At 36.7% G+C, this 26,170-nt stretch overlaps 1 protein-coding gene across 3 annotated transcripts in view; it reads left to right on the top strand.

Moving 5' to 3' along the window:
- LOC133524981 (AF4/FMR2 family member 3) overlaps nucleotides 1–26,170 on the top strand; it is a 320,144-nt gene that overhangs the window by 225,511 nt on the left and 68,463 nt on the right. For all 3 annotated transcript variants that reach the window (XM_061861155.1, XM_061861154.1, XM_061861153.1), the window contains exons 5-9: nucleotides 16,762–16,853; nucleotides 18,310–18,384; nucleotides 22,409–22,453; nucleotides 24,865–24,960; nucleotides 25,794–25,851. In XM_061861155.1, coding sequence (XP_061717139.1) covers nucleotides 16,762–16,853; nucleotides 18,310–18,384; nucleotides 22,409–22,453; nucleotides 24,865–24,960; nucleotides 25,794–25,851 — 366 coding nt within the window. The remainder of the gene's footprint in view (nucleotides 1–16,761; nucleotides 16,854–18,309; nucleotides 18,385–22,408; nucleotides 22,454–24,864; nucleotides 24,961–25,793; nucleotides 25,852–26,170) is intronic.

Genomic DNA, 26,170 nt, shown 5'->3' with positions numbered 1-26,170 from the left:
AAAACGTCAAAACATGGAAGATTCCATGTTTTGACGGGAAATTCGTCGTACTTTTTTATACATATCACGTGCCGGCTTCCATGTCACGTGCCGTTTAAAAAAAGTCGATATTGTCTTCTTATCCCAATTCTTACACGATACAAAATCCAGTATTCCAAATATCATCATTCCTTCTGTTATTCAGCCAAAAAATGAAGCCAACGGAAATTCGGGTTAGTGCCGATTTACTTAAGCGGCACAAGTTTATAAACTCCAGTGGCAGGTCGCAGCTGCGTTCGTAGATGCCTCTTTGATGGCGGTTGCATACGAAGTTGACTCCATTCTGTGCAAGTCGGACTGGCGGCTTCATGCTGATCGCTGACGAGCCAGAAGGTCTAAGAAACCAGATTGGTCTCTTACAAATTACACGTACACGTATTCTAAATGAAAATGGAGATCACTGTTACTCTACTACTACTCGCCCATTACGCTTTGCAGGCAATCAGAATATACGGCTATGCTTATATGTGACCGCGGACAACAAAACGTTCCACTTTGTCGCTAGCCATAAGGAAGAGATCTGCTTGTATCTTTAATTCTTTATTCCTACGAATAATCTGTCAAGGCGTTCTTATAAATAAATATTCTTTATTGCACCAACAATTATATTGTGAACTGAAAGACTAGGATTTTAAGAAATTATAGAATATGTGATATTTTTAAAGATTTCATATTTTACGACTTCCAGGTCCGTTTTAAAGAATCTAGAATCACAGTTATTTTTAGTGCATAACGTAGCAAAAGCTCGGCTTATAGGTATTTTAAGATACCAGTGGTCAGCATTTCATGTCTGTTTTGGAGTAGAGTAGTGTAGTTAATATTAAACCTTGCGTTTACATTGTTAGAAAATATTGTTAATCAGTCATTTCGGGTTCGACTGTGAAAGGCCTGTTAACCTTTTCCTTCATTTTGTTACATGAGGGATGTTTAACGACAAGGGAAGCATGACGAGGGTGCAGACTCTTACTTACTCTGCATCGATTATTAATTTAACTGTACTAAATATTATTTAGAAAATGGATTGCTTATTGTTACTTGTGTTTTTCTTAATCAAATTTATACGTATAGCTTGAAATTGAATATGAAATAGCCATTTATATGAATGGAAATTCGACTGTATCACATTTACTGCGACTTATTGTTAGCAAGTAAAATATCTATAAGTACCTGATTGAATCTATAATATAAAATTTTGAGTTTAGCCAGAGAGGCAAAAGGCATTTCTTTACGAAATAACCTCGTTAAAGCGACTACCTAAAACGGCATGATGATAATTGAAAGAAAGAAATTGATATGTCTGCGTTTCATTCAGAGAAAAATCTTTTGTTCCCAGTTGTCTCACTCATTCAAATATAAATATAGTAAAACGAGGAAAATAATATACCTAATGCGATGTGCCTACGTCCTTAAACGTGGTGGAGCCGACTTGTTAGAATTAATGCTTTGCGGCCTCCCCTTCTCAATACACAATGTATATTCTAAAGATCTTAAGAACGTTACAACTTTCCTTGCATATATGACGTTTTAGAATTGAGCACCGGCACTTTTGTGGATCTATTAGGAGTGTATGATTCCGGAAAACGATGCTCATTTCCAAATGAGCGTATGTCTATTACTGTCTAACCATTCTTATGCTTTTTATGTTGAGAAGTGTTTGATTCTAGCGAAGCGTGATCTCCAAATGTGCATAATTATTACGGGCCTCTGGATTACTTTCATACTGGTGTCCACCGAGGCGTAGGCTCTGTATGCGATATAAATATGTTGAGAGTATATGTAGTGTCACAAGAAATGTTGCCTGTAGGCGTTCTCGCGTGTAAATAATGTTTCATTATTCGTATCGAGTTTATTACTGTTTTAACGCTTATCGCTAACTAGCTTACGATTGCATAGAACGTTTAAGTGTTTAATAATCGTATTGTATGATTAGTTCGTTCTTGTCTGATTCTTTGACATTTGTGTTTTTTAGAAAGAGACATATTTTAAATACCAGAGACGTTTTAATAATGGAGGGCCAAAAGTTACTACGTGGGAATAGATTCCTCTTGTTACATTATATGGTGTTGAAATGTCAGCTGAGAAGTTTATACCTTGTAAAATGATATCAAACTGTTCAAAAAGTTCTTAAAAACATTTCTACAGTTTTTAGAAATGTTCTGTTTTGTATGCTTTAGCTTTGGAAATAATTTCGCATATAACCGTCAACGTAGGATGTTGCATGAGTAACGTAAGTACGTCGACTCGATCCAACGACTCCTAGCATCTGGACTCGAAATTGCCTTTGTTATAAAGATTTATTTATTTCATTAACCACTGAAATTTTCCAGATATGTGACGTTTGGCATCATAATGCATAAAAAGAAGGAATAAATAATAAATATTAAACAGTCAAACACGTAAAACCAAAAATATTATAACTTGAATGACAGTAAGTAAAAACTAATACTACTTGCCTATAAATTTCGTTTTTTAATACACTTCCAAAAAATGTAGCGCTGATCTCAAATGCACCTCAGATCAATCCCAGGATTTTTTCCAAATCCAGACCAATCTTGGGCGATCGAAGCGTTTATTAGTGTTAAAAGTAATTTTTAATAAAAGTAATAAGCGTAAAATTTGCAAACTCTCATTCACCAACGACGCGATATAGGGTCAACAGATACGTACTTAATTCCTTGCTTGCTTAATATAATAATAACATTCGGTCAAGGAGTTTGACCTACCGTCAATATGAATGCCAGTAGCGATATTATTAATCGTTACTGTTACATGGTACAAAATAAAATTCTTTGACTACGGTCAAAGGCTATTGATCCTTCTATGTTACTCTTACGTATTTAATTTCAATCAAAATTCAAGTCCATTAGTTCCATATATCTACGTCTAGTCGTATCGTCGTCTATCGTCTAGAGTCGATAGATTTGTATGCAGACAGCCACTACTCTCACACGTTTAAATTTAATATACTGTGAATTACAAGGGAATAAAGTGCAGCTTAATAATGCGCGCGAACTCGCAGAATAACAATTATGTTTTTGTACGTGATAAAAAATAGATGACATAGAATCGTGTGTTGATGAATTTGGTGCGGTTTCGGAGCACGTCTTTGTAGTTTATTACGAGTATCTTAGTTAACCATCTCGCCACCTCACGTATTTCTAAACCTAAATTATAATTAGAGAACGCTCTTGTAATATTCTATCTATATTTTACTTGTACCGTGTCTTTGACCTCGCTAAAAATATCTGAAATAATTTCGTTTATTTTTGCAACAAATCACATCACAAATTGGCTAAATAACTTGGGATGGTTCAAATTAGTTTAAACAAGTCTCATCGCAGTCTACGTCATTCGCTTCATTGTTAGAATGCATTATTAGTAACTCTATTTTACAATGTATTTACATCATAACATATCAATCATTATTTTGAACAATTTCTCAAACAAGGTGGTGGGCAAATAAATATGTAAATAACTGGATATAATTTAAATGAAACAATTGATAGTCAGATCACGCTCACTCACTCTGCAAAGACTAAGCATTGACAAAGTGTAATGGTCTAATGGTGCTACCATAAACGTTCAATAATCAAATTCCCAGTAAAATATGAGGTGTATAGCACTTCCACACTTTGTTCTGCCAAAGTCGGACTATCCGTCTGCCTAAGCTATCTAAGTCTGCACTGACCGTCGTCCAAACATGTCTTTATTTTTATTAGTAAACGTAATCCTACCTTAAAACTTTTAAATTCATAAACCATACAAATTAAAGTTATTTGTTATGTTACGTTCGTGTTATGTTAAATTATTACGAGTGTATTATGTTCTTGAACACAAAGCATTTCGCGTCCTATTTTGCATTGTACAATGGATTTCCAATTTCCTTTACGTTGATAACTAGGAGATGAACATTTTATTAAACGCTTTTGTTTCATTTCAAACATGTTTAAGTTGTTTTTTTTTTCTAACATGTTTTTAGAACGCCATGTCACAAAATGAGCCACATTTTTTATTTCTATTCGCTAGTTCTTACGGGAAGTATAAGACAGACAGTAATTACATATATGTTTTCACTACACTAGCTCCTACAGGCTATTTTTGTACTTCAAAAACTTATGATAAGAAAGTTGCATTTTATCCACATGTGTGGCAGAGTAATTTGCATCTTAATTTTGACTTGAATTTTAAGTGATGATTTTGAATGATACATATTTAATATCATTAATTTGAATTGGATTTGTATTGTATAGTTGGTGTTCGCGTTGGTGAGGTGAAAATGTTTGTGTTTCACTCTAGAGCAAAGTTTGTTTAACCCTCGTGTAACCAAAGCTCGTGCCTTGAAACCCTCGCTACGCTCAAGATTCCACTTTGTGAAACACTGACTACGCTCGTGGCTTAATTTTGGTATCTTCTCTGGGGGTTAAACAACAACTTTCCCACCTTGTAAAAGAAATAAGTGAAATAACTATTGTTTGAAGAATTTTTAATGTAAGGGACAAAACTTTTCATGTTATGTTCGCCCCAGTCCTTATGGTCGCATTCTGTCATGAAAAACGTTTATAATTTTACTGTTCCTTACGGCACTAGACCCTTTTTAACCCTACATTTTTCTGCCAAGGCTGCCGTCAACGCTATTTTAGATGCAACCCGCTCTAAGATACAGCGTTATACGGGTTGTACCCGCCATTTTCAGGTCGGCCAAAATGTGATTGTGTCGTGTGTACTCGTTACACGGGCCGGGTCTGTTTATGCAGTCGCCGTTCTGCATAGGAAATGCACTGCGACGACATTTCTATAACCTGCCAGAGCATTCGTCTTGCAAAACCAGTATGTGAAATCTCTGGTCACTTATGGCAGTTACGGATATCAAAGCCACCATTATACTGGTTTGGTTGAAGCGAACGGTTGTGCTTAGTAAAGTATAGGAAGAACAGTCCTATACAGCTATGTAGACAAAACGATGTAACGGTCAACATATTCTAGCGGACATACGTCGTTCTTGCTAAACGAGAAAAGCGCAGCTCGCGACGCAAACTCTTCCAACTTTAACGAATTTCTTCTACGTGAAATATTAAAACAACTGCGGTTATTGGATATAGCTTGTTAATATTATGCTAAATTATGCAAGTTTCATTGAGCTTCGTACTAAAGTTTGGTTGTTTTACAAAGATTTTCTAACTAGACTTTAAGTTTGTCCTTGTGGCTGTTATGTTAGTTAACCTTGCAAGTTAACATTCAGTGTCTATTCAACATGAACACCGCGATATGGCAAATTATATTGCTAATTTAAAATTAAAAAAAAGCCTTCGTGATCGTCGATAGTATGTCGACTTCACCTAATTTTAATGAATGATTAGGTATATACAAACCGAAATGTGTTATTGGGGTAATTTACGTTTACATTTTGTAGATTTTGTCACCTTACTCTGAACAAAAACAGCTTTAGGTAAAGGTTTGTATAATTAACATTACCTTATATCATCATATGATAAAAGAGCCCGCGACGATATATATTTGCTCTGAAATATTTGGTCCGCCGTTATTTGTCGGTTCAATATCCAATTATGAATAATTTATCGACTGTCGTCCGCCGCTGATGAATCAATTTATTTTATCACTTACCTATTTTATATGGGCGCAAGTGCAGACGTGTTCACACACAACTAATTGGTTTTTTGTACTTACGTGCCTTTGGCATGGGACACGTGTAGTGCAGCGGGATTTGTAGACATGATTTTTCCGGAAACCCCGGAAATATTCCCAAAGCAAAGGCAGTCTGAATATTATAACTAGACTAAACTTACATGTAATTATTTTTTATAGGTAAAGATTACACTTCGATAACGACGGCAAGGGACTAGCATAATTTGAACCGTAATTTTCAGTTCATACATAATTATGCAGATTACGAAGGGCCGGCACACATTAAACTCGTATATAACTATAAGTCTGGACAGAAAGGAAGACGAACGAAGAAGTACTGAGCATGGCAGGAGAGAAAAGATGCCTGTAAGACACAGTAGCAACAAGGGGCAAGATGGTTGGCCACCTGATACGGCACGACAGATTCTTTTTAAACATCTTGGAGGGCAAGATTGAGGGTAAAAGACGCAGAGGAAGGCCCAGGCTCACATATCTCAGCCAAATAAAAGATAAAGTTTCTGTCGTGTCGTACGAGGAAGTTAAAAGGCTGGCCCAGCGAAGAGAAGAGTGGCGATTACTCCACCGACAAGAGCATAGCTCTTCAATATTGATGATGATGATGAAAACTACATATTAGTCACTTCTTAGAGTTACAAGGCTACTATCTGGCCAGTCGTACGCTAGTTTACCAACGTAGCAATAGTATATGACCTATAAAAATACATTTGTATTTATGATTGAAACATCGATGAATCTTCTATCTATAGAATTCGCGCACCACTATTCCCTGACATGTATAGCTTTTGGCTGTGAATTAAATATGTATTACTACGCTCGACTCGCGACTCTTTTGTTGAAGGAAAAATAAATAAAACTCATGTATACACACTAATAATATCTGTAAGGCTTGGGTGATGGCCGCGCGACTGTCTCGCAGCAAATTTAATATGCATTTTGTATGGCGAGTGATGACAAATCGCGATACAAGCTCTGTTTCGCAACTTTGGAGGGGCATTCGAATGTTGAAAATTTGAATTTAATTATTTCGCTCTAAGATACAAGTACCTGCGAGTAAGATGCACTGCGAATATTAATGTCAAATTTAGATCACGTTTTTAAACTGCAATGCTGCTCTTTAGGTAATGGAGTAAGTGTAATATTGATTTGCGTGCACTTTCTGTCATTATTTTTTACTAATAAGAGGGTACGGTCGAGGTATTAAATATCGACACGGATACAGTGTTTAAAATATGTACACACTGCCTATGGGCAATGAGGTCTTGCACGCATATTTTTGGCACTTTGCCCGTGTCGATATTTAATACCTTTACCTACTGTACAACACATTAAGATTGTAAGCGCATGTCTTCGCAAAGCTCTAATGCAGGGGTCGGCAAACTTTTGAGAAGAAGAGCCAACTGCAGTAGAAGTCTCCAGTTTTAGGAAGCTCAAAGAGCCGAAAATGTTTTCTACTCGTTGAATTATGATTTCGTATACCAAACTGTAATTGCGTTCTTTTCATGTATGGGCTCCCAACTCAACTATAATATTCATAAGCAAACGCCGGAATCAACTATAGTGAATTTGACCAGTCACGAGGCGCCGCGGTCCAGTAGAAAATACACCAACGCGCGGCTATTTCATAAGTAATGATCATATATTATGCACGCGTTGATGTCTTTTGTACTACTGAGATACTTACCTTATTTTCTTTATTTATTTAGGTTTTATTGTAGTAAACGTATTATTTACATGATTCAAAATATTGTATACAATAGTGATATAATCAAGCTTTTCAATCTCGTACCTTTATTAGTCCACTCAGCAAGCGACTAATAAAGCTCTATTATATCACGATTTTATAAAACACTTTCAGTGGTGTAAGAACTCTCAAAAGTAAATTTTATGGGCAACTTAAAGAGTCAATTATATAGTAATAATATAATGTGTCAATTATATTATTAAATCTCACGTTTTTGAGCCAAGCATGCAAATTGTACCTTTAATCCCATCTAATAAAGGGAATTGTGACCGTGACGGATTTAATGTTCTCAGTGCAATAACCATAAAACGATGCGCTTATGAACGGTCGTAAAGACTTCCTTTTGGGTGAAGGAAACATCCTCGCGAATAACCTTGCTGCGGCCTCAATGTAGACTCGGAAAAGGCATGCTGATGTAAAGTTGCTGTAGGACTCGCCAAGATGCTCAGAAATATCTGAACATGCGCTTTAAGCACTCATTAGTCTTGTTCAGATATTTGTGAACGCCATGGCCGTTCCGATATATCTTATGGCGACTGTAGTCAGCAGTGAGTCTGAACAAAATGTGATCAAATTGATTTTAACACTACTTTGTTCACGTCAGTTGGAACGCTTAGCCCGTATCAGTAATCACTTTTGCTGCTGATCTTGCAACCGGGTAATGCGGTTGAAATATTCAATATGAATTCTATTTTATTTTAAATGTATTAATGAATCAGTTCAAAATTCAGTTAAATCCAAAACATATAATATATATAGGTATAAACCACGAATAGGAACGATGTTTGTGCCAAAACATCCTTCCATTAGTTTTCATTCGTAAGAATACCGAAGTTCGGTATTCGAATTCAATATTAAAAGTATATTTGGACCCGGGTACGTCCTTAAACTACGTCCAAAAGAGAGGTATGGGCATTGTGAATGTCATCTCGCTTTGTGTGGTAGGGCACAGCCAGTGGATGTCATTCCAGATCTAGAGCAGAGCCCAACTGGGGAAGTACCTCCACCTTACAGAAAACAGCAGCCAAATAACATTAGACCCTACTCATAGTGTTGTGTTCCTGCCAGTGAGTAAGGTTGCCAGAGCTCAACGAGGGGGGGCGGGTTTAGGGTCGGCAACGCGCATGTAACTCCTCTGGAGTTGCAGGCGTACATAGGCTACGGAGACTGCTTACCATCGAGTGGGCCGTATGCTTGTTTGCCACCGACGTAGTATAAAAAAAAAAAAATATTTGTTTTGATGACTGTGAATATAATCGCTACATTCCTTTAACGGCGTGGATATCTGAAATGACGTCATGTGATTTCTCTTACCGTTTCAACGACATGCCATAAATCTATAAATACGTAAACATTATGTAACTTAGGATGCCTATTTAAAGTTGAATTTGTGTGATTTATATAACAGTGACGCCGTAAGGACGAATAAAAGGAAGTGCTAAGTGAAATGGCTGGCATTCAGTGACCGCCAGTTATATTTCGAAATATTTTTGAGATTACATAAGAGTGCTATGCGATTTTACATAACTTGTCATAAATAGGTACGTTACCGCGAGCGATTTTAATAGGTACCTCTCCAATTTTAATACCCTATTGCGTGTTTCGTAATTTGACTATTGTTCTATTCTCTCTAAATAATATGCTATGTAGAAGAATACACACTGAATGTGTGCTGTGAATCAGACAAGGTAATATTAATCAACCTAAACTAGCAATTGCCTACACTTATCAAACATCTAAATTGTAGGTTAGTTTAGTACGGTACAGGTGTGCAATATTTTCCTTTTAATATAAAAAGAGAAATAAGAGCGACTGGCGACGTATGACACTTCTTCACTGACAGTCTTCTGAACAACCATTTATATACAGAACAGAATATTAAAAGTATATTAACGTCCACTTACATCCCATAAAGTCGGGTACTAAGCCAGAGCAATTATGCGGTCTTGACATTGGATGCAGATCCGTACGACGCTCCGATGTCTGAACGGGACATCGCTATTTACGTGCATGTGGCTGTCTCACTCACAAACCGGAACGGTATGCGGAACCGCATCATTGTGATCACAATATACCGGTGCGCTCGCGCACGTGTCAACGAACGCAGGTGCGCGCGCATTGGCCAGCGGCGGCCATTGTTGGCGCGGGACACGCCCCAAGGATATGCCACCCCGTGTGTAAATGCTAGTTGGTCTAATTGTATGAAGAAATAATTGCTGTGCGTTATCTGTCGCAAATTGTTTAAATTAACGCTTGTTGTTACCTATAATCAGGCCCGTACATTTCATGCCGTTGACGCAAAAATGGCGTAATTTCACATACAGGGAGTTTGTTACAACACTACAAATTTAGATATAACTTACCTATTGACGCGTTGAAAAATAAATACTTTTTACGTAAAATACACTGTTAAAAAATCAAAAATAAATAAACTAAGAATCCATTCTTAAGTTGAGTGACAATAAAATGAAAGTCAGTTAGACGTTTCTGTACTGATTGACAAGAATTTATATCATTTAACTAAAGAGGTTGATAAACGATTAATTATTACGAAAATACTAATTGGAATCAACTCTATGTAGCGTGACGTCATTTTTCCGTCAATGTCATGAAATGTACGGGCCCTGCCTATAATATAAGGACTATAAGGTTATATACCATGCGTGCTTGCATCGAATAAATGATTATAAGATGTCTAGAGACATAGTTACTGTTTGTGATTTATATATTTCTCATTTTATTTGTCAGTCAGTGACACGATTCATTCGAATCGTTACTTAGCGCTCCAGACGATTGTTACTAAAATATTCATTTAGTTTCAAAAGTTCCCTTTGTTTACAATCGTGGCATTTTTTTAGTATGTAAAAATTTAAATCTAGGATGGCTTGCTTAAGCTTTAACTTATTAATATTTATGCGTATTTAGGTACTCGTCTTCATTTAGCAAGTTGGATATGTAGTTCGTCGGGCGCAGGTTTAAATTAGAACATTTAGGAAATTACTTATAGTGTTAAACTCAAAGTTTTAAACTATTGGGCCATTCCTATTAATCCGAATATAATGCTGAGGAACAATTTGAGCAAATATCATACTGTTTTTTATACTAAGCCGGTGGTAAACAAGCAAACGGCCTGCCTGATGATAAGCAGTCTCCGTAACCTATGTACGCCAGCAACTCCAGAGGAGTTACATGCGGGTTGCCGACCCTGACACTCCCCACCCTCGTTTAGCTCCGGCAACCTTACTCACCGGCAGGAACACAACACTAGCAATAGGGTCTAGTGCTATTGGGCTGCGGTTTTCAGTAAGGTGGAGTACTCAGATAATAATCGGCTTACACTTCCTTATGTAAATTTATTCTCTACTAGCATATCGAATATGGGTGGCGTATTAGAAGAGAAGCCTATTCTCAGCAGTGAGCGGTAAAAAGCTGATATGACGATGAAGATATCAAATACATGAATAAATACTGTAATTAAATTACGATAAGTGCTCGGATCGAGCAAGTTCTAGATACCTACGTAGATTACGAAAATGTAAGATTACACAAACTTTCTTCAATATCATGTTATATTATATTTTAAAATAACTGTACCTAGTGTGAACGCGTCAATACAAACATCGTTACAGAAAACGCTCAAACACCACTTACCTATATTATGACCTGTACCTATTGTTTAACACCGAAGGAGTGAAACCAGACTGAATTTGTCGGGGTTACACGTGTTCTAATTTACACGTGCCCGTGAAGGCTGTTGAAATGTGCGGCGGGGAAAAATCCAGATGCCATGTCGTGGATGCGCGTAGAGCGAAATGATGGATTTAGTACATCGAGCACTTTTAAATGTCAGGGGTTGAGAATTTTCCACTTATGCTCGTAAACTTGCTCTTTATGGATTAGTGTGGGTTGCATGTAATAGTTTTTTATGAACTAGTGCATAAAAATAAAACAGATATCTACCTACAGTCGCTGGGCACTGCTGTCTGTGCCGTTTTGAGAAGCGTAGGGATCGGAGTAAGTGGTGTACTCGAAGAGACCTATGTTCTGCAATGAACAATAAAAGGGTCGACATGTAGATTAGAGCTTCAACTTGAGACAATGAGACAGCGATGTGACTTTGATTTCCGACATAAAAACATAACATCTTTAAATTCCATCCATGTAGATATATAGAATTTAAAGATACAAACAATAAATTTATCACACTCCAGCGACTTATAAATTCTTGACTCTACGTATAAAAACAGGAATGCAAATTACAACGTAAGTGCAGAAAAAACACTAACTCCTCGCTAAGTAAGAAGGCGGCAGATAAACGTGCCGTTGCCTTGCAACTGCAGCGGCTCAGTACAAACTCGTTATTATTTCTGCCGCAACACCATTTTAATTAATGCTCCCAGCATTATACCCGCCTCTTGGACGTTACGGCGAAATGTCTCCATCGAGAATAATCCGATCGCTTTTAAATACAACCGAGGCTGTAAATTAAAAGCGAGGCTGTGCCTACATGACGCCTGTTTTCATTGTCAGTTAAAAATGGTGTATTCCCATTTTGTCACCGCCCCACTTGTCCGCTGCCAGACATGGAGTGGGGACAGATGGAAATGATTTATGTGTAGCGCCTATTCCCATCCGTATCCGGCGGGGACAAATGGGAATACACCTTAAAAATGATCGCGGGAAGCCGGCAAAATAGAGATTCTGCGAGTCAGATATTATTCAAATTTAAATACCTGTATACCTTTGATGATAATTAAAAAAAATAACTTAAAAGAAAGTGTTCCTCAAAGTCAGTTGTTTTATGTATACTTACGATATGATTTGACAATTCGAAGTCCAAGCATTGAACGATATCATGTACCTATACATATTTTTGGATTGCTATTTTTTATGGAGACGTGATGTTCTGCTCTATGTAGAGAAGGGTTAATAAGTTAATCAGTTGTACATTTTTCATGGTGCTTTTAAATGTCGTAATAATTGGCGTGTTTAAAATTGAATATAAATTGTTAAGTTTTTATTTATATTGCACCTACAAACATAGTTAGTAGTAGAAACAATGAAACATATATTAACTATTACTAAAGCCTTGAAACTTTACAAGTGGCTTTCTGATTTATACACCGAGCAAATAACTCTTGCCACAATTTTATGTGAACTTAAAGACGGTTCTCCATTGTTGGAAATAAAGTTAGCGGTAGAGTGCCCGCTAAGTTAAATTGTAAAACACTTTAAAATTATTTTAATAGAGATTTTAGTATTTCCTTTAGTTTTAAGAATAAATTTGAATTATGGGAAGATACGCTACGATCCTGACGTTTACCCTGGTTATTCATGATTATTCATACAACTTCTTCGTCGTTACACACTTCAGCGACCGTCACTACTCGACTCATTTTTTTCCTTAGGTTTATGCGCCTGGTTCTTTCAAGTTGTGGTCAATTTACCTTTTACCTAGAGAGAGTGTAGTCTCAGGTATTCAACCTGTACTATCAGTTGTTCGGTCGACACGTCTCCGCGTCACATACTAGAACGCCAGAATGTTCAACTAGGAAGGCCTATGCACACCATGTGCGTAGACGTGCACGCGCGTGCGGGTTGTAATATACAGATTCTTATGAGATACGGCACAGAACTTGCGTTACGTGTGCGTGCAGTGGTGCCGTTCTCGAGAACGTTCTCCGTTTTGTAACTATACGTGTGCGTGTACGGCTCTGCACACGCAGCCGGTTGCTCTGGCCTTAAAGAGACTTTTGATTGGCGAACGAGAAGGATATTGGTGCTGAATGCAATCAGCGTGTATACGCTTATTTCTGCCCATACGCACAGGACATCAGCTGTCGTAAAATCGAGCCAATCCTGTACGTTTCTCAGACTGTCAGTATCACGCGTTTCGTCCAGTTATCGATAGCACTCAGATTGCCAACGGTAATCAGATTAAGGAAGTGAACTGGAGGCTTTTACATGGACGAAAAGACAGAGCCGGCAATTTCAATGAGTTAACTGTTGGACCGAGAAACAGAACTTTTCTTGTGACGACAGACGCCAAGATGTCCATCAAAATAACGTATAGCTATTGGAATAACTCTGTTATTATTAATGTAAATTTATAGGTATAATATACAGATCAACAATATAAATTGGTGGTTTGACTTTGAGTGCTTATTAATAGAATAGCGTTTTATTTAAGATCCAGCATTGTGGTAACTACTGGTAGGTGACTTCTGATATTGTTAGATCATCTCTACCATTTTAACTTTTTAAGGAATGATTGTTCATTAATGATTTTTTTTAACCTTTAAGTTATTTTAGTCATGCATTATTTTAATTATGCACCTAAATTAACTGATTAAACACTATTGATCGAAACTGTGTAGTGTGTATGAATGGTAAGCGCACTCAGGTAATAGAACATTTATAAATTCCATATCGACCCTCTGCTTCCACTTCAAATATACACTTTATTATCCAAGAAACAAAACTCATTTTAGCAATCATAATATCAGTGGCGAGATTCGTAATGTAATCCTTCGTAATGTGAAATAGTAATTGGTCAATCACACGTGGTCAATTGCGCGTGCTGCGGTAACGTGCGTGATCTGCTAGTATCGATGTTATTTTGTCTGACTTGTTGAGTTGCAGGAATGTGCAGTTCCACTTGGGTTGTTCAAACTTGGAGGTTTTACATGTGTTTTTGTGATCTTTTCGTGCTTGACTGGTTGTTTGAAAATGTTAAAGGGAAATCAATATTTTTAGCTTTTTCTAGTGATAATCCGAAAAAAACGTGAACGTAGCCGTGAAATCTGTTCAATTTTATTTTTGGTTGAAGAATTTGAATTTATACTTAACAGTAATATTTCCTTAGTTAAAACAATAAGCAAATGTAAAGGCACTTTAAGCTTTTTTTTAAATATAAATGCGTTTCGCGATAAAGAAAGATCCTTAGCATGTCTTCTTTGAAACTCGTTTCGTACTTTCTTCTGTTTACTGTTTTAATATAGTTAAACTGTTATAGTTTTTTGTAATTTTACCTTGTATTTTAAATTTCATGGCTTTGTAAGAAATGAGGAAAGACTTATTAACACAATAAAATTATATGCATATTTTCCAAATCCGTAAATACTTAAGTAGTACCAAATCCACATGATTAGCACTCGTGCAAGTTATCACATAAATTCGCTTTCTATGACTCTTGACTGGGCTTTTCAGCGAGCCTCCGGTAAAGGGCGTAAGCCTTCATTTAAATTAAATCCAGAGGGCTTTCATAAAATCCCTACTACTTTTTTCTTCGCATTAATAAGTAAAGGACCCGTAAAATATCTGAAGAGGAACTCTCGATTAGGGTAAGTAGTTGAACTAAGCCTATTTAAAACTGTTCTTATTGGCGCTAAGTTAGTTGTGTATAAGGGACTACTGCCATAAATAACTTTTCCGCCATTTTAATATTGAATTCCTGACATATTTGGTTTCTTGTAGTCGTTGTCAGTAAGTAATTTTTTTGGAACTACGCAAATAATTCCAAATGCTTTGTATAAAATTGATCAATCAAGAATAGGTTATACTCCTTAAGAAGTTTTACCCATTTAATCCCTAATTGTAGTTCCATCCAATCAGCCATTAAAAAACAAATCAAGGATCACCTCAACTTGAGTAGGCGAAGTCGCGAAATCATAGGACACTTTAACTCCCGCATATCTAAAGAGGGGGGTATCGGGTGCCCCCATTCTCCCCAGAACGGGGAACGGGGGAATCTCGGCTAGGTGTTTAGCTGGTTTATGGAGATTGGGATCGGGACAAAGGAGTCCGAGTTACGGTGCCTAGATTGCGCGGTGATCCGAGGTACCCGTTTGAGTTATTGTGTTTTATGCTAATCTAATAGAATGGTTTTGGAATACGTTATTAGTTTTTAATCCGTGTTATGCTTATGGAGCATTCCTAAATTATAAATACAAAAATCATCACTTTCAAAGATAATCACATCGATTTTGTAGACTCACACGCGACATGTGGGATTTTAATGACTTGGAAACGCCAACGATATGTTAATTTTACAAATATCTATCGACTGCAAATAAAAGGGTTTCATGTGGCACATATGGTATGGTAGTGCACACTTTTCTTTAACCCATAAATATGTATATGCGCAGGAAGCTGTTTTAGACGCACTGGAAAAAACTTGCTTCTACTCATAAGAATAAATACGTAACCCCGAGGAGTACAGACCTATAATATATAGGTTATTATTACACGCCCTTATTAGGTTTCCAGCTTTATTACAATTCGATATAACGCTATTGGACATCGTCCTATTAATGGAAATTATAACATAGTACCTATGTAATATGACGTTTTACACTCATGCCTTCTAGAAGAACCCCCATACTGTAGTCCCTCGAGCATTGCCCTACTTCGATATAGAATCGTGATAAAAATGGACATTATGCATTCTGCCTCGCCACGAACGGCTCGCGGCGGCCCACACATGCGACATGATAATGTAATGCGCACGACCTGTGGCTACTCTAATAGGCTCTCAGACGTACGAGGATAGTGGACTGCTTCTCCATACAAACGTAATCCCCATTTTCCTCGTTGGATATTGGCATTATGGAAAATATTTTTATGCAACTTGATGTATATTAACTATATAGCTATACCCATTTGTTACGATTTTTTATTAAGCACCTATTATAAGAGTAGGAGCTTTTAAAAATTTGCATGAAATTTGGTTTTTCACTCCTGTAACTCTTTTAATAATCAAAAAATCAAAAAAAGCCAAATGAAGGCGCATAGCTAGGGTTAATGTACAATAAAATATTTAAAAATGTTTTCCATTATTACAATATCCAGGGAAGAAAATGGGGACTACCTTTGTATGGAGAAGCGGTGGTCCACTATCTTATTAACGTTTACATATTAGACTACAGCTTTACTTATAATTACATGCGTTCTAATATTTAACTCGTATAGATCAGGTTAATATACTTCGCCACACGTTATACGCGTAGGATTTATCTCGCGTAATCGTCATGGTCACTGTCAATAGTGACGATGCATTTTAAATTTGCTTATATGTACATATTTTTTTGCACCATTTTGATTATTACACTGCGTATACCTTGTGCATTAATTGTTATATGAGGGTACTTAGCCGTACATGTATAAGCGGTTAAGCATAGGGGAATCACGTCTTAACTAGTCGATTTTGTGACAGATGCACTTGATTTTGACATGATGTATTGCATCCGCGGCTGAGGGGGTCCTCAATAGTGACTTAAAAAGAAGAAGTGTTGAATGTTGTTCTGTCTTGTCCGCAGGCCATCCGTCGCGAAGGGAGAGCGAGTTCAAGAAGCCATCGCATGCGCCGCAAAACGGGCGTGTGCACCACCGACCCTACGTTCACAGCAAGGTACGAACACGCCTCGTATTCAACGGTTTACGAACAAACTTGTCTGTAAGATTCAACCGAGACAGTTCACAACACTAGTACTATTCTTCGCTCCCAAGCCTGAAAATTCGAGGAAAATACAGAAGTGTAAGCCAAACTAGTCTGTGTAAGACTCGGCCGAGACCTAAATCACAAAATCATTTAACAGGGGTTGGTAAGAAGTTATTATGGCCAACTTTGAACTGTTGAAGCTGAATTGTATTATGTTCTTTACTAACGGCCCGAGATAATTGGTAGACCTATATAGATCGTGTCATTCACGACGACACGCGCCTTGACTCCTATTGTCATGTTATTGAAGGTTAGATTTGACAAAACTGCGCGTCATCGTGGATGACACGAACTATAGTCCTCTCTTTTGACTGGAATTTCTTTCCGATACTTTGGTTTTTGGATACAACCGTAAACCTCGGTGTCCATTTTCTAGTGCAGCCTGAAAGCTTTAGGACACTGACGGCAAAATACTATTTTTATATTTGTCACGTCTCCGTAGAGTTAGAATCTGAATAAAATAAATATGTACAGCGCTCCATTTGCTACTACATGCAAATTCATGTCATTTTCATTTTAAATGCAGACATTCAAATCTGTGAGGTTAAGTTCGAATTCACTGAAGCTGTATCCAATTTACAAATTCAAGCTTCGAGTAAAAGCTAGTATTAAAAATATCTAAAGTCCTGAGATCGCTAAATAAGCTCCCGGAGTGAACCAGCGGCTCGGAAAGTTCTTGCAAGATTTGGTTTTGAAAGTTTAACAAAAAAATAAATTTATGGGAGCCCGCAAGAAACTCCATTTTGTATAATAGCGTTATTTTCAGACCTTCAGCGGAGAGTTGTTGTTTCGATGATGACTTATAAATTTTGCAGACGATTGTTACACGCGGACGAAGAACCGCTTTATTGTTAAGTCAAATAAAGTATCTGAGTACTATGCTACTGTGTAGGTGTCAGGCAGCGAGATTCTTTATCCTCACGCCTTTAAAAAATTGGCCATTGTTTAAAATAACACAATGAGTTGAGAACAGTAATAATTACCGATTTAAAGCGGCTGCTAAAGGGTTAACTGGTTTATGTAGACACCTAGTCTGAATTAATGGATGTGGACGAGATGTACTAGAGAAAAATATCAGATGAATGCACTGATACCTTAAGGGTTCATTCAGTTAATTTGTTTTTTTTTTTCATTTTCTTAAATTTTAGTAGGCAAACCCTTGAACTTGGCAACTTCGACAAACCAAACATGACTCAGCGAACAGAGGAGGTTGGCCTGCGACACTCATGTCGCGTTTTCATATTCTCAGTCATTTAACACTTAAATAACTTAAGTAAGTGGTTCAAGCCCTTTTATTATAGCGACATTTAATAAATTACTTGTAAATTTATATATTCGGTGTTGTGATATAACATTGTATTTTCAGAGCGATGGGTCAGTCTTATCGGCGCCGCCTACGCATCGACCGCCGCCCCTAAAAATCAACGGCATCCAATCACAAGTGAGTTGTACAATTCTTAGTTTAAAAATATTAACTTGGATGCGTATTCTGGGTGTAATATCAGGATATAAAAGTTTGATCTGGATTTGTTATGGATACGATCTGTCAGTGTCAAAATCAAAAGTGACATTTCTGGTTGAAGAAACGACATAATGACTTAAGGCAAATGGTCTTCCGGTTAGAGCGCCATCTTGATAGTTAGCCTCGAGTTTTTTGCTCATTAATATTGTTTAATGTGTAATATCGATAGCTCATTATACAATAAACTAATGTGGTAGTGTGCATCGAAAGGAGAATTATTCTTGAAAAGCGTTTAACCACCATTTTGGAGTCAACGGCCGGTAGTCCACGTGCTACTTGTAAATTCCAGCTGTCGCTTTACAGGAGCTAATAAAATCACCGTACAGTCAAGTATTTAGAATCCTAGGCCACTATAGAACCTTGTCGCTTTAACTACTAGATACTTGACACGCATCACTCAATAAGCACTGTCGTAGGAATCAAATTGGTTGACTGTACATCACTGTCGAGTACTAACCGTACAATTTTAGTCGTATTTAAAGTTCCTAATATATAATACCTTGATACTGGCGAAATAGTCCCACTGGACTGATTCCATAATTTTAAAAGAATGAATGAATGAACATAAGGCATTATGACAAGACTCGCAGTGCATTTCACGGTACTTGATAAATTGCAGCTGTCGTATTATATCAATATCAAAACAAAAACCGTAACCAAATCGAATTAGTCTATAATAGATAAAATATTACATATAAATGCCCATACTAGGATTCGAACCCTTCTGCTTAGGCAGTAGGCAGGGCCACTACCGACTTAGGCTAGGATGCTGTTAAACAACAACAAAAACACTATCTAAACACTGCTACCTAAATAAGAAATTCCAGTATATGTAAAAAAGCATGTAAACATGCATGTTAGTATCAAATTCGAAAATATCAACAATTCTTTGCCCTGAATACCGAGAAGGCATAAAATATAAATTAGCATTGAATAATATAATAAGTTTATTTTTGATACCGCGCCCCAAGAATGTAACCCGCGTATTGGAAGATCTAAAAATAACTCCCAAAATAAAGTTTGATTGATGCTCGTTGAACGCAATAGACAAGTGCGTGGGCACTATCCACGAGAAGTTACTACGATTCTCATTTGTGTTGAATTACCGGTTCGATAATAAATAAAAGCGGAGGTATTTATAAAGGTAACTAAATTTAGCCTCAGCTTTAAGTTCCTTTTAATTAACGAAGGTCTATATTCAGCAGTAGTAGTAGAAGTGGTAGTAAACTCTTTATTGTACAAAAAAATACATATAAAAGTAACATACAATGAGTAAGAAGTACAAATGCGAACTTATCCCTTTGAGGGATCTCTTCCAGTTAACCTTTGAGTAGATGAGATTATATAGAGAAGAAGTCAGATTTGTAGAGCACCGGCCAATAACAATGGGCTACTTTTTATGGAAATTTTATACGAACACCCGTTTTCAATATATAAGTATTGTTTTCATATAAACAGATGCGAGACAGCAAGTAATTCTGTGTCATTATTGTCATGTGTAGGTCGAGTATACAAACTTTTGGCAAGTTGATCGATATCTTGACAGTACATATAATCGTTATTAAATATTTTCTTCATAATAATTGACCGAGCTTTAGCGAAGGCCTCCGTTTCAACACCGGTCCGGCTGTTCTCTACACTCAGCTGCAAAAGGGCATAGGTACCAACTTTATGAATGGAATTCATTCACTTTTAAAGCTCGTATTACGGACGTCACACATGTCAACAAATATAGTTCGTGTCATCCACGATGACGCGCAGATTTGTCAAATCTAACCTTTAAGAACATGACATTACGAGTCAAAGCGCGCGTCACCGTGAATGACACGATATATACATTGTTGATTTGTAAACCAAACTGACGTCGCAATCTCTCGAAACACGCCACAATAACAATACAATACTTTTACTGCCGCCAAACCGTAAATCATACGGCCGGGCCGTAAACGGGCCCTAAATTTAATCGCCCGACTGCTAAGGAGGCGTAATGTGTACATAAAACTAGTTTTATATTTGCGCTTCTACAATACCGGCCGAAGTTTCCTGTTAATAACGCTGTTTATCTTAGGAACTTGTTTGTTAACTGTTCGTTAAAGGTATTAAGTTATTACAGCTATGGGGTTTTAAAGTTGATAATTAACGTTTTGTTGTTGCAGTGTTTTTTTAATAAATATAAGCGAGTGGCGATTACAATAAGTTTTTTGCCTATTATGGATGAATTTAACTACCACCAAAAAGCATGAATAAAACCCACTATTTTACAGATGACGGTAACCATTAGTATCGACGTCTGATCTAGGGTAACCTTTCTCATGCCTTCCTCAAACAAACAAATAATATATCTATAGATTTAACTAGTTTTGTGTTTTTGACACTACTATTAATATTCAACGGCAATCGAATTCCGTGCTTAAATATAAAAAATACTCTTTCATATTTTACAAAAACGCCATGTACAGTTTCCGAAAGCATCGGCAGAAACCGCCAGTGAACAATCAACATTGCTCCAAACGGAATATTTCATTTTATTTGTATTTCGTCCGACAATAAACGTTTTAAACGTTAACATACGTTGTCTGTATTTGGCATGGCATAACGTTTCGCAGAATAGTATTTTTGTCATTGTTTATATTTATTTAATCGAGTTGCATGAATTCACTCAGTAACGAATAAATGTAGGTAAAAAATAGTCTGTTACTTAGTTTTTATAGACACAGGAGGATGAAACAAAACAGAATGACAGCTTCATGTAACTTTTCTGGAAAGATATCGGTTTAAATGTCCCGTGGTTGTTACTATATTACTTCACTTATTTTGATGTCGTTTTTTTTTATTACCGTGAAAATTTTGGTAAATAGAATGTTCACGTATGAGCCCTTCGATAGCTCAGCTGGTCCTAGGTTCCCTAGCATATTAAAAATTTTGGACAGGCATTGCACTCATTCAATATGGGATATAGTCACTAACCTTGAGCACACTCCGATGACTTTGAAGATCCTGGGCCTTCTTCAGCTAGCTAGCACTTCCAGGTCCTTGAGAGGTCAATACAAGCAACACAAAACTGATTGTTCGCCGAAAACACCGAAATACCGATTTTTGGAAATAATAGCGCACAGACGACATGCGTTGCAGGCCGCGCCCGAGCCGAGGGGTGAACGTCAGAGGTTTCTTGTCTACCCCCGAATTTGCTCCGGGACGACTTACCCTCATATTAAAAGATTACAATGCCCGAACATAGATAGAGTTCCCTATTCTGTACAATATAAGCGCAATTTCACCGTATGACGTGAAAATCTTCCTCTATGTTACAAAAACGTTTGGAATTTTCAACTCAACGGAAAATTACATAGGTACATTTGTTTTGTCCCAAATAGGGATTTGATGTTTATTTCGTCCACAATGAGGAGCTTCTCATACTTACAAAATATAAAAATCGACCCTTAAGAGGCTGTCAATACCTAAAGCGCGCACACTGTCTATTTGTATCGGAGTAAATGAGATAGCACTGTCGCATGTTACTGGGCCTGGGCAAGGGAATAATTAGAAAAATATTTAAATAAAAAAAGTGGATTATTAGTGTAATATTTTACTCAATAGCGGTTTAGATATAAATGTTTTGATATTGTGATTTTAATTACAGACCCATGAGTCAAAACAATAAAGACATAAAACCGTTTAATTGTGATTTTAAGACCAATCTTTGCAATTATTTTCTATCGAGCCGATTTCGTTCAATCATGTATCGAGTACAACCACGGTCTTTGAAATATAATTAATATGAACATATATTTTTCTTACTTGACTAAAACAAATAGTCTTTCTTAAAAAACTGTTTAAGTAACATCAATTTCAAGGACATTGGGTGCTGACAGCCTCTTAAAGTTATATGAAATTAATTAATACCTTTACTCCCCTGGTAATGACATATGTTTTAATCTTTCAGAGTGCAATTGACAGCTGTCAGCCGCCTATAGAAAGTATATTGAAGGTAAGCTATTTTTACACCTGCGGGCTCAAACGCTTCCTGGATACGACTTAGTTGCAACACGTCTGAACACTCATCGCGGCTATTTTCTATTTTATGTGCACCTGTGACACATTTTCGTATTTATCTCCTATTCCACGGAGTATTAAGGTCAACTACTTAGGAGACGATGCAGCTATGTCGTTTAAGTTTTTACAGTACATATGGTCCCACTTTACCGCACTAGTGCGATAATTAGCACATTACGTAACTATGTAGAAATTTAAAGAGCCATATGTACTGTAAAACGTTGTACGATACACTTATGTCGATGTAAAACATTTTATAACAAAACATTAATTTATCGCCACTCGTTGCGAATTTTCTACTTTTCGCACTTGCATCGTAATGTACTGGTTTGTATGTACTTACCGTTTTAAGTTCACTTTATTTGCTTAAGCAGCAGGTTTTTTTAACGGCAAGCGAGTTATGATTTAAAATTCACTATGCACCTACTATTAAAAAAAAACTCGCAATGCAATAAAACTTTATACATGTATAGTGGGGAACGTTATACAAAATTGTAACATTGATTACAAAATTACTTGAATTTTCAATTATATTCGACTATTATTGAACAGTACCAACCTTGTAATTTAATGTCAAATACTCAGACTCACACGTCAATATATATCTTGCTTCAGCAGGTGGTTTGCCTGCTTATTTATTTTGTGGTTTTCCTGCACTTTGGTTGCGCAGAAAATCTAAGTCCCCATTATTCGTGCTAGGCATTTGCGATTAATATACCTGCGGCGGTATCATTGTCGCATTTTTATCACTTGTCATGCGTCACTTTCGCACTTAGGTACATACTTGTTAGACAGATTATAAAAAAGTGGCTGTGACAGAATCGGACAGACAGACGGACATGACGAATCTATAAGGGTTCCGTTTTTTGCCATTTGGCTACGGAACCCTAAAAACCGACCATCTTAGCCTTACTGCATGAGTATACAATGAATATACCTGCTACTGTAGCACCAATTCTAGTTAATTATGTACAGTTAGATACACTGCTTTATCTCCACACATATTAATATGCTCTCTATGATGTGTTCAGGAACCGCATATTACGACCGCCATTGTGGCATTCAATAAAGCCTCATCTCGTATATCATATATAATCGAATTTTATGAGTGATTTGTATGAGTGCTCGTCACCGAGTTACTTTTTTGTAGTTTACTTTGCTAACTTTTTTATATACGTAGCTAAATGTACAATGATTTGAGTTATCTCTCAAAGCGAGATACCTGCTATGGGGTGCCGTTCAATTTTAATACAAACTTTTAGCATAATTTCATTTAACTACTATTGAAACTCATAATAAACATTATGTATAAAAACAAAACATATAAAGTTGTTAGTCATACTAATTTAATGACAGAATGCTCTATCATCATAAAAACATTCTTCATAACAATCCTTAGGAATAATTTTACTTGTTATAACATACATTTCGTATAATAATTAAAATACAGTACTAAATTTTAACGAATGGTGACATAGTGTTCTATGATAAATATACTTGGTGTCAATCAAACTATTAAATTATACAACAATCTACCTATTCAACTTTAAAGCTGGTCGCCGTTAGGTACGACGACGAGCGAAGCGAGGAGGAGTGTTAGGTAGAACTGTGACCATATGGGCAGAACCATATGTCTCGGAAATTGTATTTTTGCTTGTTCATTTTCACTAGGCGTTTATATGAAGTTTATCTGAATCCCTTAGGAACCACACAGGTTCCAACTCACACTGGCCGCTGCTTTGCGGTAAAATGATATATGTCAACAGACGTAAAGTACGTAGGTCAGTTTGACGCTTAGAAAAATCGATTATGTTCCATGCAAATATAATGTTTAAGTTTTTTTATTAATTAGTAATTCAGTGTTGTTAAACTTTCAGCAAACTCAATCAAATAAAGTTTATGAACGATTTGCCGTGGTTTGATTGTGAAACCACACCTTCAATATTATGCTGTTGGTTTTCATGAATAAAAAACGTTCTGAGTATAAAATAGTATACAAAGTGAACATTATACTGGTTGCCTGTTATGCAAATACATTACTATGCTACTAAACTATAATTACTTTCGAAATTATGCAATTCGTTTTTATTGTATTTGTTTTTATACCAAATCATAATTTCTGCATTTCAAAATTATGCAAAATGAAATTTCGCAAATTGTTATTATTAAAAACATTACACACCCCCTGCTATGATTAAAATGTATTTTAGAATACCTACACGTGGAGGAAAGTAAACCGAGCCTTTAAAGTTAAAGGTCAAGGGCCTATTGCTCTGGCATCACAAAGTTATAAAGGTCAGGCATCAAAAGTGGTCTCGGACTAAAATAGCGACAATGTTTTCGCAGGAAATGAAGTCCCTACCGCAGCCGCTGTCAGTCATCGCCGCTACACCCCGCAAGGAGCTCGAGAACAAGTTCATCTTCGACCCCTTTACGAATAAGGTAATATTTGACCCGAGTAACCCGTATTACCAATTAACCAAGTTACATAACATATATTGGAAGAAAACAAATGCATTAGCCTGACTGAAACAACAAAAGCAACAACGCGACAAGACACACGGCAGCGACAGCGATACATCAAAGGCAAGCTGACACTGTGTCTTGCCCTATGTAGCGTAAATTTTCTCTGTAGAAAATAATGTGTTGCGTCGAATCGCTTTTAACGTTTTATCAGAGTTGTGCGCGGGTTGTTGTGGTTGTGTTCCTATAACTTCTTTTTTTAGTTCCTCGCACAGGTCTGATAGATACTCAGTTATAGTCGTTAGCTGGCCCTTAACGGCTTATCCTTTGTCCATTGTTAACTAAAACGGCGCGTGCCACTACCTGCAAAAAAAAGGGCCCGGTCACTTTAACCGGTTATTTAATTACAACTTATAATTAACCTTTTACTAGGATGGACTACAAGTGGCAAAAGTCAAGTATTCGATCCCGACTAGGGACATAAGGCAAAATTTTGTACAAATTCCTTCCTCCTTTATGCCCGGGCAATTGGGCCTTTAAAATCACTCTTTATCCTTAACAACTGACAAGGAAATTTTTGATGAAAGATAAAACAAATTAGTATACACGTGGACTCAGTACTAGCCTTCTGGGTTCCCCTCGACTAAAGTTTCGCCCGTGTGCTCAAAATCATTGCTAGTTCTTGAGGATAAATAATAACCACGGTTTAAAAGCTCAACATTAATCTATTCGTATAAATGTTCCACATTTACTACGTTCCGCGTATGATATCCTGTTTAATATTGTTACTTATTATATGTTTTTATCAATAGGTTCAAGAAAACCCCCAACTAATCAACAACGATCTCAAAACACCTCTCCCTAAACCCGGTAAGTGCTAGTTTTTATCACACACGTATTTTTAAGTAAAAAACGTGTTGATGTATTAAGCTGTCTAACAAACTTGATAGGCTGTTGATTAATTAATAGTCAAATTAAGTTATTTCTGATCGTATCAATGAGGTTTAATGATTCTGTCAATATTAATTGATTATATACCGGATAAACGTTCGAATTACGAGCGTAGCAGTTAAAATATTAAATTGGAATTAGTTAATGGGTCAATTCTCGTAGGGCAGTTATCACCCAATAAGTGTTGTTAAATTGGCTCTTTCAAGAATTATAAAAATTTATTCTTCTCGTTTTACTC

The sequence above is a fragment of the Cydia pomonella genome, chromosome 14 (genome assembly GCF_033807575.1).
Source record: "Cydia pomonella isolate Wapato2018A chromosome 14, ilCydPomo1, whole genome shotgun sequence".
NCBI classification, from domain to species: Eukaryota; Metazoa; Arthropoda; class Insecta; order Lepidoptera; family Tortricidae; genus Cydia; species Cydia pomonella.
Note: the sequence above shows the minus strand (reverse complement) of the source record. Positions and strands in the feature narration are given on the sequence as shown.